The 16,223-nt window shown below is 43.2% G+C and overlaps 1 protein-coding gene across 1 annotated transcript in view; it reads left to right on the top strand.

Annotated features, from left to right (window-relative positions):
• Sv2c (synaptic vesicle glycoprotein 2C) overlaps window positions 1-16,223 on the top strand; it is a 194,868-nt gene that overhangs the window by 41,693 nt on the left and 136,952 nt on the right. Inside the window, exon 2 of the mRNA XM_055598424.1 lies at window positions 2,696-3,375. Within this exon, the coding sequence (XP_055454399.1) occupies window positions 2,805-3,375 (571 nt within the window). The 5' untranslated portion in view covers window positions 2,696-2,804. The remainder of the gene's footprint in view (window positions 1-2,695; window positions 3,376-16,223) is intronic.

The following is a 16,223-nucleotide window of genomic DNA, read 5'->3' as shown; positions in this document are numbered from 1 at the left end:
CACCTACACCACACATACACACAATACACACACAAACACATACACACACCAGACATGCACACATACATGCACCACAGATACATACATACAAACATACATATACCACACACACACACACACACACACACACACACACACATACACACACACACTGTGAACATACGAATGCTTAGTTTGGTGAGTACTATGCCAAGTATGTATGAAGCCTTTTATGTACAGCCCTGTGTTTTTTCGGGTTCTTTCAATCCAATAAAATAACATGAAAGTCCCCACCTTTCAGATGAGAATACTGAAGTGTAAAGGGACTAACAAGTCCAGGCCACGGGGCTTGTCAGAAAAGCTGGGGCTCACCCTCAGATGGGTCTGAGAACAGGCTTGTGCCTTAATCTCAGCCACCACACTCAGTGCTCCCACTGGGGTGTGAGTAAGTGCTCCCGCCTGTTCTATACTTTTCTTCCCAGTACTAAAAGTGTTTCACCACCTCTCCTCTAAATTACGTTGTGCACTTTGAAAGGCAAGGTGTTGGAGTTAAGGTGTTGGAGTTGTTAATGGCGTCTTTCATCAATGGTGCCTTTAAATGGATAGTAATTCCCAAGTGCAGTCTTGCTTGTTCATGCAAGTGACCAAATATGGTGGCTGTCTTTCTAAAGAAAACACGGTGTTAAATAAGGTGTGGTGACCCAGAAGGCAGGAATGTAGGCAAGGGCTCAAAACTTCCACAATCTCCAAAGGATACTTTCCATCCAACAGGACTCCTTTGCCATGAGGCAAGGGTGGTAATTGTGTGCTTTTCAGAGGATTAAATGACTTGAAGTTTACACTGTTTTTAGGACAGAATTTGACATTTATGAAATTCCCAGAACTGGCCACTGCAGCTCATTTGTGTAGCCAGCTCATTATCTAGGGATGCTCTCTCGCCCACCTTTGGAGAGAGACCAGGGTTACAGGCATGCTGCCAGCATTCACATGGGTCCCTGGGATCTGAACGCCAGTCCTTTGCTTCTGCAGAGAGAGTTTCTACTGCTGAGCCATTGATAGCCCTAGCTTATTGGTTTTTAGTGAATCAGGCGGGGCAGGGCGCCCAGCATGCACTACCTCTGTAACTCATTTACAAACAGAGCAACGCTGCCTGCAACAAATAGCCTTGCTGTTGGCCATGTCTCCTGAGTCACTCTGAGAACTACTGCTTTCAGTCCAAGTGTGATTTTTTTTGTATTAGTTAGCTTTGCATCACTATAACAAGTATCTAAGCGAATTTTAAAGGAAGGATTTCTTTTGCCTCCACACCAGAGGTTGCAATCTAGAGCCAGCTGATTCTGTTGTTTGTGAGTCAGTGATCAGGCAGATGTGTGTGGTAGAGAAGAAATACTCACCTCATGGGGGCCAGAAAGCAGATAGCAAACTAGAAGGAAAGAGAGGACCCTGGTATAAGATTGTCCCCAAGGACAAGCCCCCAGTGACCAACCTCATACAGCCAGGGCCTGCCTGTGGAAGAAACAGCACTTCCAAAGTGCAATGAGATGAAGGGTCCGTCAGTGTCTACATTCAGAGACAGCATCGATAAAGCTTGGAGGACTTTCAGGGTGGAGCTGTGAAGGCCCGTGAGTCACACTGCCTTTTTCTCCCGTCAGGCTGGAAGTGGTCTCTGAAAAGGAAGGCCTCCAAGAACAAAGCCTGTTCTACTTCTGTGACTGTCGGTTTCCTACAGATACACCTGCTGCGGAACGGGAACCACGTGTGCCCATTTGGGAGTCTTTGTTGTCTTTTGTCAACAGTGAATGTGGGGTGGGGAAAACGCAAATTGGCAAAGAAATGACAGTCTGAGAACTGAACAATGAGGGGCTGAGTGCCAGGAAAGGAGTTCAGGGGGAGTTTCTAGCTCCCTCCAGCCATGCCTTCACAGTGTATATGTGTCTCGTGAGTCAAGGTAGCCCTTACAGCGCTTTTTAAAATGTATTTTTTAATTATTGAAGAATTTCTTACAATGTATTTTGATATAACCATGTCCTTTTCTTCAACTTTTCCCAGATGCACCCTCACCTCCCTACCCATTCAACTTTGTGCCCCTCCCTCTTTTAAAAAAGAACCCATCTAGTTTAAGTCCAGTTTGTGCTGCCTGAACACTCCTGAAGTGTGGTTGACCTGCCAGGGGATCAGCCTTAAGGAAAACAGAGCCTGCTTCTCCCAGCACCTGTTAATCTTCAATAGCTCGTCAGCTGTGTCTCTGTGCTGGGATATTTTCTAGATTGAGCTTGCCCAGGCCTGGTGCATGCTGTCACAACCACTGTGATTTCATGTGTGTAGCTGGCCTGTTGTCACTGGGAAACGGTTTTCTTGCAGTCACCCACCATCTCTGGGTCTTAAATCTTTCTGCTCTCTCTCCGTTAATGATCCTTGAGTCTCAGGGGAGCCTTTTGAGACATGCCGCTTGTGGTTTAAAACCTGTAAGGTAGTTAGCTTCATTCTCAGTCAACCACCTGAGTAACATTACCCCAGCAAAGCTCTTTATCATGGAAACTACAGTAACAGCCTCAGCCTGCGACTCCAGGTGCTGAGCAGAGCTGAGCAGAGTGGTGGCAGAGAGTGCTCGCATGTGATGTGTCTTCCCGTGTGGGTGTAAGGAGAGCCTGGGAGCAGGTGGTGGAAAGCACAGGGAAGTGAATAACGAGTATCTCCCCTCCCTGTCCCTGTGCAGCTCTGTTCTGAAGCACACGTGCGCACGGGTGGCGCCGGGACGGCCGAGCTGCTGAGCACTCTGCGGACACTTCCCTGCTGTACGTACCTTGGCTATCAGCTGAGACAAAATGGAAGAGTCCTACAAGGATAGGACTTCACTGATGAAGGGTGCCAAGGACATTGCCAAAGAGGTGAAGAAGCAAACCGTGAGGAAGGTGAACCAGGCAGTGGACCGGGCCCAGGACGAGTACACGCAGCGGTCCTACAGTCGGTTCCAGGATGAAGATGATGATGACGACTACCCGGTTGGAGAAACCTACAGTGGGGAGGTCAATGACGATGAAGGCTCGAGTGAGGCCACGGAGGGTCATGATGAAGAGGATGAGATCTATGAAGGGGAGTACCAGGGCATCCCTAGCATGAGCCAAGGGAAGGACAGCACAGTGCCCATAGGGCAGCCCAAAGGAGACAAAGACCGCAGAGCACTGGAGTCGGAGAGGAGGGCTGATGAGGAAGAGCTGGCCCAGCAGTATGAGCTGATAATCCAAGAGTGTGGCCACGGTCGCTTCCAGTGGGCCCTGTTCTTCGTCCTGGGCATGGCTCTCATGGCCGACGGCGTGGAGGTGTTTGTGGTAGGCTTTGTGTTACCCAGTGCCGAGACAGACCTATGCATACCGAATTCAGGATCTGGATGGCTAGGTGAGTGCTTTATGTCAGCCAGGCAACTCGGAAGTGTTTTATTTACGAGCGCAGAACAAAGAACTTTTAGCAAGAGCATTATATTTGTCCAGCAATTTTTAATGAAAAAAAATCTTATAAATACAAAAGAATCAGAATAATTGTGGAGTGAGCACCTGTACAGAATCACTTGGGTCTGTAGCTAACTTTTCTGATAATTTCTTCATGTTTTACATATCCATTAGTACAACCTAACTGGGTGCATTTTCAAAGTTAGAAAAAAATGTATTTTAACTTACTCTGGGAAAACTCCTGTGCCATTTAATAAGAAGTGCATCACTACCTGATATACACATTTCACTTTTATAACTAGAATCTACACACAGCGATAGCTATGACATCACTACCTGATACGCACATTTCACTTTTATAACTAAAATCTACACACAGCGATAGCTATGACATCACTAGCAATACAGTTTTAGGTCACCATTACAGACACAGCCTTGATGAAGCAACACATGAGTATATGTCACATGGGAGCTTAGCACAATAGATTTGCATTGGTGATGTCGAAGGTAGAGCTGGGGGTGTAGCTCAGTGGTAGAGCACTTGGCAAGGACATGCAGGACCCTGGGTTTGATCCCAATGTCTTTTAAAGGAAACCCAGATGACACTTTTCTAAATAGAGGTAAATTTCATAAAATGGGTAAATGTTTATTTCAGATATCATGTCTAATGCTGTCACTTATTTTTAGAACACTGATATTTTTCCTCATGATCTGTGAGAATGCTTGCTTCTCTTTCCCCAATTAGATTTACACATAGAATTTTCTATAGGTGATTATAAATTCGTTTTCAGGATTTGTATCTTTCTACTTACAGCTTAGGCTGGACAAATGTCATTCTTTAGTATGATTTTAAAATCTGTTTCAAATCTTATTAATAATTCAATTGTATGTGTTGAAAAATGTCTTCTGTAAGGTGTCTAGACATCAGATTTTATTTTTATACCCAGTTCTCCATGCACCCAAAGTTCTCATGCTTATGGAGCTGTAGTTGGAGAAACACACCAACAATTTAAGGGTTTGTGTCAACTACGTGGTACATTACTAATTCAGAAGGAGCTTCAAACTCCTCTTACAGATTGTGCCATAAAGAACATGTTTGTGGAGATGAAAAATCCTTACATGCTTCAGAGTCTATAAAATAAATTAGAATACTAGTGTCCATATTTTCAGGAGGCGTCTTTAAACTAAGCTTGAGAAACAAAGAGCATATAAACTTTTGTTTTAAAATATGGTTAATTAAATAATGTCATAATCATTGATGCAAAGAAATTTGCATGATTAGATGTTGCTTCCCAACTTTCTCTCTGGTGGTACAAGAGATAATCACACAGAAAAAGGACTGATATTGTTTAATTCCTTTAAAGCTTTTTATGTTTTAAATTAGCTCCTCTGGCTGTAGGTGCATTTATCCTGCTGTGTAAGTGAAAGGACTGAGTCTACAGAAGCCACAGGGTGGGGGTTTGGGGAACAATTTGCACATTTTTTTTTCAATTTGCACATTTTTGCTGATAGATTCATGTGTGTGTTCAACCATCAGCCTGCAGACATCACCATGCTTCAGTAGAGAAAGTTTAGCTATTCATTTATTTAGCAAGCTGATTATTTCAGTAGATCTCTTATATCTGACACTTTTTTTTCTTGTTGATTTTCTTTTCCTTTGGTGGGCAAGTGTATCAATGTAAGTCTGGTTGACTAAGAACTTTCAAGACACTGCTAAAGGAATGTGTCAGTAGAATGTTTCAAGTCAGAGCCTTAGAACTGTATCCACTGCGTATTGAATCATTGCAGGCTTATGTTTGGAAGGAAACCCTTTTCAAGCTATGACACTAGTTTTTATGTTGGAGACATTACAGAAATGCCTGTTCCAGGCTTGCCTTCTTCCTTTATCTTCATGGTACTGAACCCACAGCACTGCATAGGGTCCCTTATCAGTATTTCACAGCAATCAAGGATGAGACACATGCACAGGTGGTATTGAAAAGTGTAGATAACACTGCAGGAAAAGAGAAACCTGGATTGTTTCATCTGTCTGTGAATGTTGCCTGCTTCAGTGAACTGATACTGTGTCCTCAGGAGGACCTGGTTTCACTCAAGGGTGTGAGTCCCTAACAGAAGCATTTTAGTGGTTTTATGACTGCGCCTTCCAGACTTGCATTTCAATTATTTTGCCATTGTAATTTCACTCATAATTGCACTGTAACAGTGTCTCTTTAGACAACCATTTAAATTGGTTTGCCATTTTCATTTCATCGGATAATGGCTTTGTAATATAATTACCACACTAAGTCATAGCAATGGGATCAAAATCAGAAAAGAAAGACACATGACCCATACTTGGTGGTGTTTTGTGGATATGGAATTGCAAAATAAATTTTCATTTGCTAGTAAGCATCATGTCAATTTTCTCAAGGAAAAACAGGAACAAAGTATGACTCAGTTTATGTTTTAATTGTTTGTGGGGTTGAGTCTATCTGTGTTTGCCCAAAGATTGACTTAGGGTAACTAGGGCATACTGTGTGTACATTTGCTGTGTGCACAGATAACATTGTTAATTGGGCTGGAAGAAGTAAGAGTAAATATTTAATTATCTATTGAGTTATTTCTTGGGGAAATAAATAGTGTCCTTTGAAGGCAATTAACCCCCTGTTGCTAAAGTCAATTTATTACGCATTTATAGTATGCAATGCATAGTGCCACCACCAGGAATATAGGAGACAAAGACAGACAGACAGACAGACAGAGAGCTTGCTTATCCTAAGAAATTAGAGTCTAGAAAGGAGAAAGATATGTCTGCAGATTCCCAGGACAAGAGAGCAAATGTCTGAGGCCAGAAGAAAAACAAGACAAACTCATTTAAGGAGCAGGACTCTGAGTAAAGCAGAGAAGAGGAGATGGGCACTGGCCCAGAGGTACTCAGCAAGGAGTGGCTCATTGGTTAGTTTGGAAGAGGACAAGGAATGGTCTAGTGGAAGGAAACTGGGAAGTTATCAAACTAGGAAATGCAGAATGAAGCTTTTAGCAGGAAGGGTATTCCCATTTTATACAGTCTCACTTTGGGGTCTTTGGAGAGGGTTAAAATGCCCACAGGTTATTTCTCTATTGCAAATGAAACATCAAAGAGTTAGGTGCCGTTGCATTTAAGGTGGCACTGTCAGTGGCCTTTACTGGGGTAGCAGAGGCTCTCTGAAAAGAATGCTTAGTTTATAGCAAAGACAGAACCCAGCCCTGAAGTCTGGAAACAGATTTGTTGGCAGCTGTAAATGGCTTTGTACAATCAGGAGGAACAAGGTTAAAATTCTAGGGACATGACCACAGCTCTTAGATTCTCTGCCCCTCTCAGACATCAGCCATCCTTACTTTCCACAGCTGAGGCTCAGGGCAAATGCAGCTGAAGGTGTCCTGTGGGCGATGACTGGCTTAGTTCCCGTCCTAAGGCTAATGAGCAAGCATATTGAGTTCTAAAGCACTAGTGAGCTGTGGTCATTTCAGCTGGAGCCCCTCCCCAGCTCCAGCCCTGATGCAGAACAAGCACCCTGCTGGCTGCTCTCCCTTCCCTTCTCCATCAGTGGGGCTGGCTTCTCACTCATAGGCTCACTTCTTAGACACTCCTGGTGGAGCAGAGAATGTCCTGTGATCAGCTCAACTGCTCTCTTGTTTAGAGTTCCAAAAATAAGTATTTAGGAATCAAAACATTATCATGGTCAGCAGTGATTGGTACAAAATTGTTGGAAAGCTCAAAATACACGTGATAACTAATATTGAATCATTTTGTGATTAAGCACCCTGTATGTGCTTTCTTGTCCTTTTCAAGGAAAACTGTAACTATAAAACCTAAGTCTCATGTGCAATGGTAATTTTGAGAAGACGAATTTTAAAAAGCGTAATTGGCAAAGAACCAGGCTACTGGAAAATAAAAATAAATGGTGTTAGGAAATGAAACACTCTCCTCCCAAGGATCAGTAAACAGTTTAGAAGAGGAGGAAGAAAGAACTTAAAAACTGGACTATGGGTAAGAAAGCATGGGATCCTCCCATTCAGATATGGCCATTGCAGGCATGACACACAGCAACTGCACAAGTCCCACTCAGGGTGCTAAGAGCCAAACGTGGGTTCTATGGAAGAGCAGCCAGTGCTCTCCACCACTGGGCCACCTCTCCAGCCCAGGAAAGTAATTTTTAAAATGGAAGTAGCAAGGCCATTTCACTCAAAAGGCATTAATTGAGCTCCAGCTACAACTGAGGTGCTTGGCAAGGTACCCTGGGAAGTAGTTTGAGGAGCATTTTCTGATCTTTGCCATTTGGGAGCATTTTCTGCAATGCAACTTGTAATGAGGTGAATTTTAGTATGCTGAACCCTCGGCATGACAGCCAGTGGGTGCAACACTGTCATCTCTCAGAACACAGGATCACTGAATTCACCTTTGAGAACTTATGAGAACCCATCTGAGGAAGTAACATTTAAAAGGGTCTGAAGGATGACAAAGAGCTCACTGCACAGCTAAGAAAAGAAGCACTCTGGGAAAACAATGTAGCTGTGGAAGGGCATGGACGCCATGAGGAGATAGATCACTGGGAATTTTGTTTGACTGAGAGGTAGTGGCAGTTTTGCAGCTGACTGAAGTCAAGCTGTAGGCATATTGTGACAGACTTTAATGTCAAGAAAGGGGATTGATTGTATCCTGAAGCAAACACAGCGCTATTAGATCACACTCTAACAGCAGTGTGAGAAGGGAATTCGATGAGAGACTTAAAAAGTCAGATAGACATAGAAAAACCTTCTTTACTGATGTATAATGATTTACAAGTAAGCTAAACTATTCTGTTCCTCAGTTTCTATATCTTTGTCAGGAGTAAGAATGCTAGCCCTGGCGCCAGAGAGATGGCTCAGAGGTTAAGAGCACTGGCTGTTCTTCCAGAGGTCCTGAGTTCAATTCCCAGCAGCCACATGATGGCTCACAACCATCTGTAATGAGATCTGGTGTCCTCTTCTGGTGTATATGTAATAAATAAATAAAATAAATCTTAAAAAGGGTGGGAAAAAAGCCCTACACTGGTGGAAGACATTAAAAAAAAAAGAATGCTAGCTCTGACTGGGAGTCTTAAATAAACAGTCTATGTGTAACAGTCAACAAAACATCAGATACACCACCAACGCTGGTGAGTGATGACTGTGACAGTCTCTACCGCAAGTGTGGAGATCACTTGGGCGGTTAATGCAACAACTTGTGCAAAACACATGAGAATGTGAAAAACTGAGTTCATTAATTGTATGAAAGGTGAGTTGGGATTGGAAGCGAAAGGCAAAGATTTGAAGGAGAGGAGTGATAAGTGTGGAGTGGTGGCTGGCTGGTGGAGGTGATGGAGACTGAAGACAAAGGAGGAGTATTAAAGCACCTTGGCAGGGTTGGTCTGTGAGGCAGGACAGAGGCAGAGAGGTAGAGGTGGGATTCTGAAAAGGCAGCTGAAACAGTCAGAGTGCAGGGCTAAACAGGAGGCTGCCGATGACCTGTGGTGAACGGACAGCCAGCAGCACAGGCCGCTTCCACACTTCACTGTGGTTCCCCTAAAACTACCCTCTTTTGTTCATGTCCAGTGACTGTCTCTAACATTTGAGCTGTACAATCAGCAGAACAGCTAGGTTCCATGGAGCTCTTTTTGGAGACAGGGGTCAGAGTTGGGAGGCATGAGTTGTACCTCTCCCTCTCTGGCATCCTTCTCTTTCTTTATCAGAGCAAATTCATCTTCATCTTCAACACAATTCAGCTCATATAAATAAACCACAACCAAACATCATGTAAAGTGTGTGTGTGGTGTGTGTGTGAGTGTGGCTGTGTGTGTGTGTGTGTGTGTGTGTGTGTATGTGTAAATGCAGCTGTGTGTATGTGGCTGTGAATGTGTGTATGGCTGTGTGTGTGTGTGGCTGCGTATATATGTGTGTGCACGTGTGTTATTGGAAATTGAATGAATCCAGGCCTATACACAAGGTTTGCTTGCTTGCTTGCTTGCTTGCTTGTTTCCACTAGACTGAGCCATTGTTGGTGGAACATGTAAAGCCCTGCCGTTGCTGGGTAGCCTGGCATGCACAAGCCAATAATAAAGAACAATGAGGTTGTTCTTCTTTTTTAAGTTTACTCCAAATTTTTTTATTATTGGGCACCTCGGTGTGCTCTGAACTTTAAGATTGTTGAGCTGTAGCGTTAAAGTGTTCACTGTGTTTTGGGATCAACAGCTGCTCTCTGTCACCTGGGGGATGGTCTTTTCATTGTCCATGTCTACCTCAGTGTCTGGTGGGGCTTTGATTTGTGCTGTGAATGTGCCCTCTGGCTCTATTTAGCCTCCTGGCTGTCCCTTGAGCTTAATTGAATTTTAAAATTATTAGCTCATGAAGTACAGCCTGTGCACCTATACTAGCAAAATCTTATTTGGATTCATTATTGCCAAACAAGAAAATAAGATTAAGCTATTGCTATTAAAGTCCTTGATATGTCCTCTGGTCCTTTGCATTCTCCTAAGGAGAAATGTTTCTGACACCAGAGAAGACCTAGACCAAAGCAGCCAGCAAAGCATCCAATGATGGAGTTCATTGTCACAGGACAGGAAGTAGACATCTGCTCCATGCCACATCCTGTGGTGCTGTGCAATGGATGCAAAGGTTTTCGGAAGGAACGTGCTAACAGCTGCACACTGCTTCTGATGTCCTCTCTCCCACAGTAGGTCCACTAGGGCGTCCTGCATTCCACGGCACAGCACGGGAAATGTGCTTCATCCCATGGCAGGTGTATCTTCGCGTGGACATCGTCTACTCCATTTCCTAAGCATAGTCTCAGCATTTGGAGGCAGAAACAAGAGAATCAGAGTTGAAAGGCAGCCTGGGCTAGATAGACTCTGTCTCAAAAACAAAAACCAAACCAAACAAACAAACAACAAAACATAAACAAAAGAACAGCGTAGGAATATAGCTCACGCTAGAGCCCGTGTAAGTATGCTTGAACAACCAGGTTCGTGGCCCAGCACCCTTCCATAAAAACAATTAAAGACGGAAATTTTAACACATCCCCAAAATAACACACACACACACACACACACACACACACACACACACACACACACAGTCGTACCTGTTTCCTGTGCTTAAAGACATGCTGGAATTGATGAGCAGCTCTGCACAGGTAAGGGTGGAGGGAGAGCTAGCTACTTTCTCTGCCTGTTGCCAGAAGCTTCCCAGAATTCAGGGTTCTGATGGGCTCTGCTCCTAGTCAGTGATGGCTCCTCTTGCAGAGTCCCCTAAGCAATTTCAGAATAATCCAGGACCCCAGTTTTGCCGTTCTGACCTCCCATGAGTATGCTGGGCTGGTTCATCTCCCTGGGCAGCATTTGAGTAAAAAGAAGGATTTGGATGGGATGAAGTATGCTTCTCAAAAACCAGAGGAGATCAGCACATAATATCAGACATTCTGGGGCTAACTATTAGTTTACTTGGAATCAGATAAATAATCATAACATGTCACTTAAAGATGGAAAATTTTTTGCTAAATGAGGTATTTAATTTTTTTAAATAAAGTAAGCTCACCCCTGTTAAGAGCCAAAGTTCTTTGTGCTAGAACTAAGGTTTTATATGGAAAACAACGGTAATTTATGTACTTTCTAAATGCCTTTAAAAATCAAAAATAGTAACAAATGAGCAAAACAATACTAGACTAGGCGGGGTATAGCTTAGTGGGAGAGGTCAGAATTGCCTCCCAGCAATAATTACCATGCTGAGTTTTAAGTTTTAGTTTTCAGACATGTTAACATAATACAAAACACACGCACAAGTAAGACGGCAGCCTGGTTAATGAGCACAGATGCTGTGATGCATCTGTGTCCCCTCTGTGTCCCTCTCTCTGCTGTCGCTGCTGCCATTTGAACTGTGCTTCCTTCATCCCTGGTCTCTGTGCTGTGCTGGAAGAAGCTAAATAACTAGGTCGTTGATAAAATCAAGCAGCTAGTGAGCGTGAGCTCAGCCCTCCAACCAAGCCTCACGACACACCTCTGAGATGCACGAAAATTGAGTCCAGGCATGTGGCCAAGAGCACTAAGCACATTGGCGATTCGGCTTTTTGATCCATTACTGTAAATCTTTTTCTCTGACCTCAAATGAGACTAGTGACTGTGTACCTGTTAAAAGCCTCAGGTCATCAGCAGCTTGATTTTGTTTCTCTGGTCAGAACAAATAATTTAAGAGTTCGGAATTAAGATGAGTAGATGTTAAGGCTTTAACATTTTAACTATTCATTCACCGGGACATGGTCCCTGTCTTTGCTCTTCTTTAAGGGCTCTTGTGATGGAGACTCTCGTCCTCATAGCTTGCTTGCCATTCCTGTTATGATATTCCTGGGAGGCCTAGGGAAAGGCTTCATATTTTGACACATCCTATTCATGACGAGTTAGAACACAGGCTAGTGGGAGCTCTCAGGAATAGCCTTAAACCACGCAGTACAGGGGCCTGCTATCTTCCACTCTATTTACCACTCTCTCCCCCCTCCAGATATTCCAGGAAAGTAGGTAGTTAGAGTTTAGACAAAAGATGCCCAGTTAAATTTGAAGGACAAAAATTATAGTGATTTTTTTTTCATAAGAATGTTATGTATGTATGTGATATTTGGGACATACTGATTCTGAAAAAAATATTTATCATTTATTGATCATTTGACATTAAAACTTATCTGGGTGACTCTACTACTCAGATTAGAGTTTGTTGTTAGCCTTCTGTGTGCCTGCTGTTATCACATAACTCCTAATTTCATCTCACTGTATTGGAGTCACAGCCAATGCTAGAGCTTAGGGACTGGTGCATTGGAGTTTGGTATGTGGGCCTTACCGCATCTCACTGTTGCTATTCTTATTCAAAGGTGAATTTTAAAACTCCATCACCTAGACCAGTGTTTCTAAGACAGCATAGACGAGGCCCAGGGGTTACTGTGAGCATGCAGGTTTGGGCACCGCAGACCTGGAGGCAGTCTGTGATTCTTTTTGTTTTTAACTTTTTCCTCATTCGTTGTTTACTCACTTTACATCCCAGTCAGAGCCCCCCTCCCTCCTTCCCACCAATTCCCACCCTCCTGTCCTCTTCTTCCACTCCCCTTCTCCTCAGAAAAGAGAATCCCTCCCCCGTATCTATAGGGTGTGACCCTCACTTTGAACCCAGTTAGTTCTGTCACTCTTAGGTCTCCCCACCAACATCCTCAGCAGCCTTGGTAAGGATGTGATTTTCAACAGTCACCAGGGCAGGGTCTTCGGGAAATAGCAGTGTGGGAGAACTCTGCAGTGTGGGAGAGAGGTGAAACTGAGCCCACGAGACTGGATGGTATGTTGAAGAAAGAGAAAAGAGAACACTGTGGACTGGATGGTTCTTTAGTCAAGGCTTTTCAGGAAAGAGGGAGAAAGTCTTCAGATAGGTGGGTTGATGGGGAAAAAGTCTCAGCTGCCTGGAGATAAAGAAAGGAAAGAGAAAAGGAAGAAGGAGATGGTTAAAGATGCTATGGACTTCTGGAGCAGAACTGAGAAAAAGGTCCTGGCAGTGGTGGTGAGCATACCAGTCCAGAATAGGGCTCGGGGTAGGAGAGTTTAGGGAGTTGGGGGTGGAGGGATGGAGCTCAGACATCAGTCAGTTTCCTCCTCTAGACCCCTTCCATATACCCCTCCTTGCTTTCTTTCAAATTCATGGAATCCAGCTGGATGGTGGTGGTACATGCTTTTAATCCGTGACTGGAGGCAGAGGAGAGGGGAATCTCTGAGTTCAAGTCCAGCCTGGTCTATAGAGTGAGTTCTAGGACATCCAGGGCTACATAGAAAACCAACTAAGTAACCATTCAACCAAAACAAGACTGCTCTAATTCACGGCCTCCTTTTCAGTGTGTGTGTATGTGTGTGTGTGTGTGTGTGTGTGTGTGTGTGTGTGTGTATTCCTAAATCTATTTTGTATAACTATAATGTTACTTATATGTATGTTTTCAGAGCACTAACTAATAAATTTTTATTAGTTTCTTTGGTATATATTCATTTTGGTTACCACTTTTAATAATGTAATTATACCGTGGACTGGAATAGCTAAAAAAATAAAGCAGTCATCTTCTGCGAAGGAATGTTTTCGTGTCTGTAGGTTATCTGGTACCCTCTGTTATACAGCAGAGTATAAACAGTAGGTAAAGTGGCAGAATACAAGCAGCCTAGGTCATATGCTGCTTTCTTGTTTTAGAGGTTTTGAGTCTGTTATAGATACCATGGTATTTCATAAAATCGACTTTATTAAAATGTTAACATTTATGAAATGCAGTAGCAAGTTTACAATGAGACAAGATTGCTCAGGGCATGCATGTGGAGGCAGGGGTATGACATGATCTCGTTTATAGACAATCTCAGGACTTTACCATAAACTCTTAAAGCCAACAAATGGATCTAGCAGCATCTTGATTTCGCAGGGCTGCTATTGGGAAGCCCCTCACACTGGGTGATTAAAGTGGGGTGTGCAGGAGTGTGTGTGTCTCTCTCCTAGCCTCTGCTTGCTTCCAAGGTCTGTTGGCATGTCTGAGTTTCTAGGCTTGTCCAGTCTCTGCCTCTGTCCTCATAGCACTGTCCTCACTCTGTGTCAGCGTTGTCATGACAGCAGTAATATAGGACCATACCTTAGCTCATTCCGCTCTGACGAGACCTTCCGTATGTCTTTGGAAAGATATTATCTAATCGATACAGAATCAAAATTAATTGTATGACCATTATTTTAACCACCTAAAATGAATTTAAATTAGAAAATCATTCTTATTCATAATAGCATCAAAAACAATAAAATTCTTAGGAAAAAACTGACAAAAATACGTACATTCTGGTAACTGAAAATAGTTACTGAAATTGGAGTCATAAATAAATAGAAAAATCATTCTGATCATGGACTGGATGGTAATATTGTGCAGGTGGCAGTAGTCCAAAAATTCATTTACAGATTACAAATTCAGTTTAATCATTGTGACATCTCTAGCTGGATTCCTTATAGAAATTAACACGCTAACTCTAAAAGTTTTATGGGATTTCTTTCCTATAAGTCATATGGAAATCTAAAATATTTTTAATATTAGGAATGTCTATCCTAAAAGTTATATGGAATTCTATAATACTTTGTTCTTGCTCAAGATTTCAACAAACTATTCTGGCAGGATCAGTCGATATACTGTAAGAAACCCAAGTAAAATAATTCAGTGGCATTTTAAGATTTATTTTTACTTGTGCGTCTGTGAGCCTCATGTGCACAGGTACCGGCAGAGGCCAGAAGGAGGCTGTGGCTCCCCTGGAGCTGGACTTACAAGCTGTTGTGAGCTGCCCAGGGTGAGTGCTGGGAGCTAGAGTGAGTTAGAGTGCCCCGGCACCCACGGCCCTTCACAGCTGAGCCATATCTTCTGCCCTGATCAGCAACATTTCAATGACTATATAAAATCTGTAAGAGAAACAAGAAAGTGTGGGCTCTTACCATAAGTTCTCCAACTTAAAATTCAACCTGCATCTGTTAGATGCAGCCTACATTTTATGTCTTCAGAGTAATAAATTCTCCAAGCCAATAGGTTAATAAGATTATTGTAATATCAAAGATAAAAAAAAAAAACACCTCATTGCCATGGTGATGGGAGAGGACACTGCCAGATAATGATGCTCTTGCAGTTATGCAATGCCCATGCTTTAGCCCTGGTGAAAATTTTTCTTCAGTTACTTAGTAAATGTTTCTAATGCTGTGTCTTAGGGTTTGACTGCTGTGAAGAGACACCATGGCCACCACAATTCTTATAAAGGAAAAGATTTTGCTGGGGCTGGCTCACAGTTTCAGAGGTTTAGTCCATTATCATGGTGGGAAACCTGGCAGTGTGTAGGCAGACATGGTGCTGGACTGGGTGCCACACTGGGCAGAGACCTCAAAGCCTACCTCCACAGTGACACACTTCCTCCAACAAGGCCACACTTCCTACTAGTATCACTCACTATGGGCCAAACATTTGAACCTGTGAGTCTATGGGGGCCACACCTATTTAAACCACCATATGCCCTGTTTTTAAATTATTATTCTAATTGCTGTGTAGTGATGTCACAAGTATTTGACGTTAGTGACTGGTAGGCATGGTCATTTAGCACCCCGACTACACTAACTAGTGTGTGGAGCACAGAACAGGCAGGCTAGGAACCAAGGCTTTCCTAAGGAGTGCAAGGCTGCTTGCTCACATCTGGGCAGATGAGGAAGCAGAGAAAAGGGATGCTAGTGTTTATCTGTTGTCTCTTTTCTGCTCTTTTATTCAACCTTGGTCATCATCCCATGGGCTATTGCTTGCTGGGTTTAGGGGGTGTGTGCCCTCTCTCCCTTCTTCTCTCCCTCCCTCCCTTCCTCCCTATGTCCCTACCTACCTACCTCAGGAAACATGAGCCCATCTGACAAGGAAGATTCACTGTCACACTGTGTATATCCTACATGTGACCTCTTCTCATCAAAGATGGGGAGAGTCTGTGCCCATTTCAGTCACCAAGTCAGAGTGAAACTGTTTTCTTCCTTAAAGCCTTTAAGTATTCAAGACACAGGAGAATGACTTTTCAAAGTGTCATGTTTCCTTCAAGTAATATTATCTAGAAGTACAAAGGTCATTTTTTGTTGTTTTTTTCAGCTTTTAGGAACTTTATTTTCCTTCCACCTTTTCCCCTTTGCTCAGGTGTCCACAGAGGAGGTCAGGACCCCTCAGTGATGGTTCTAACTCACTTGGTGGCCTGCGCTGTGGGAGCTGCTGACCAG

This window comes from Psammomys obesus, unplaced genomic scaffold, assembly GCF_907164565.1.
Source record: "Psammomys obesus unplaced genomic scaffold, mPsaObe1.curated_primary_1811, whole genome shotgun sequence".
In the NCBI taxonomy this organism is placed as follows: Eukaryota; Metazoa; Chordata; class Mammalia; order Rodentia; family Muridae; genus Psammomys; species Psammomys obesus.
This window is presented reverse-complemented; position numbering and strand designations above follow the sequence as displayed.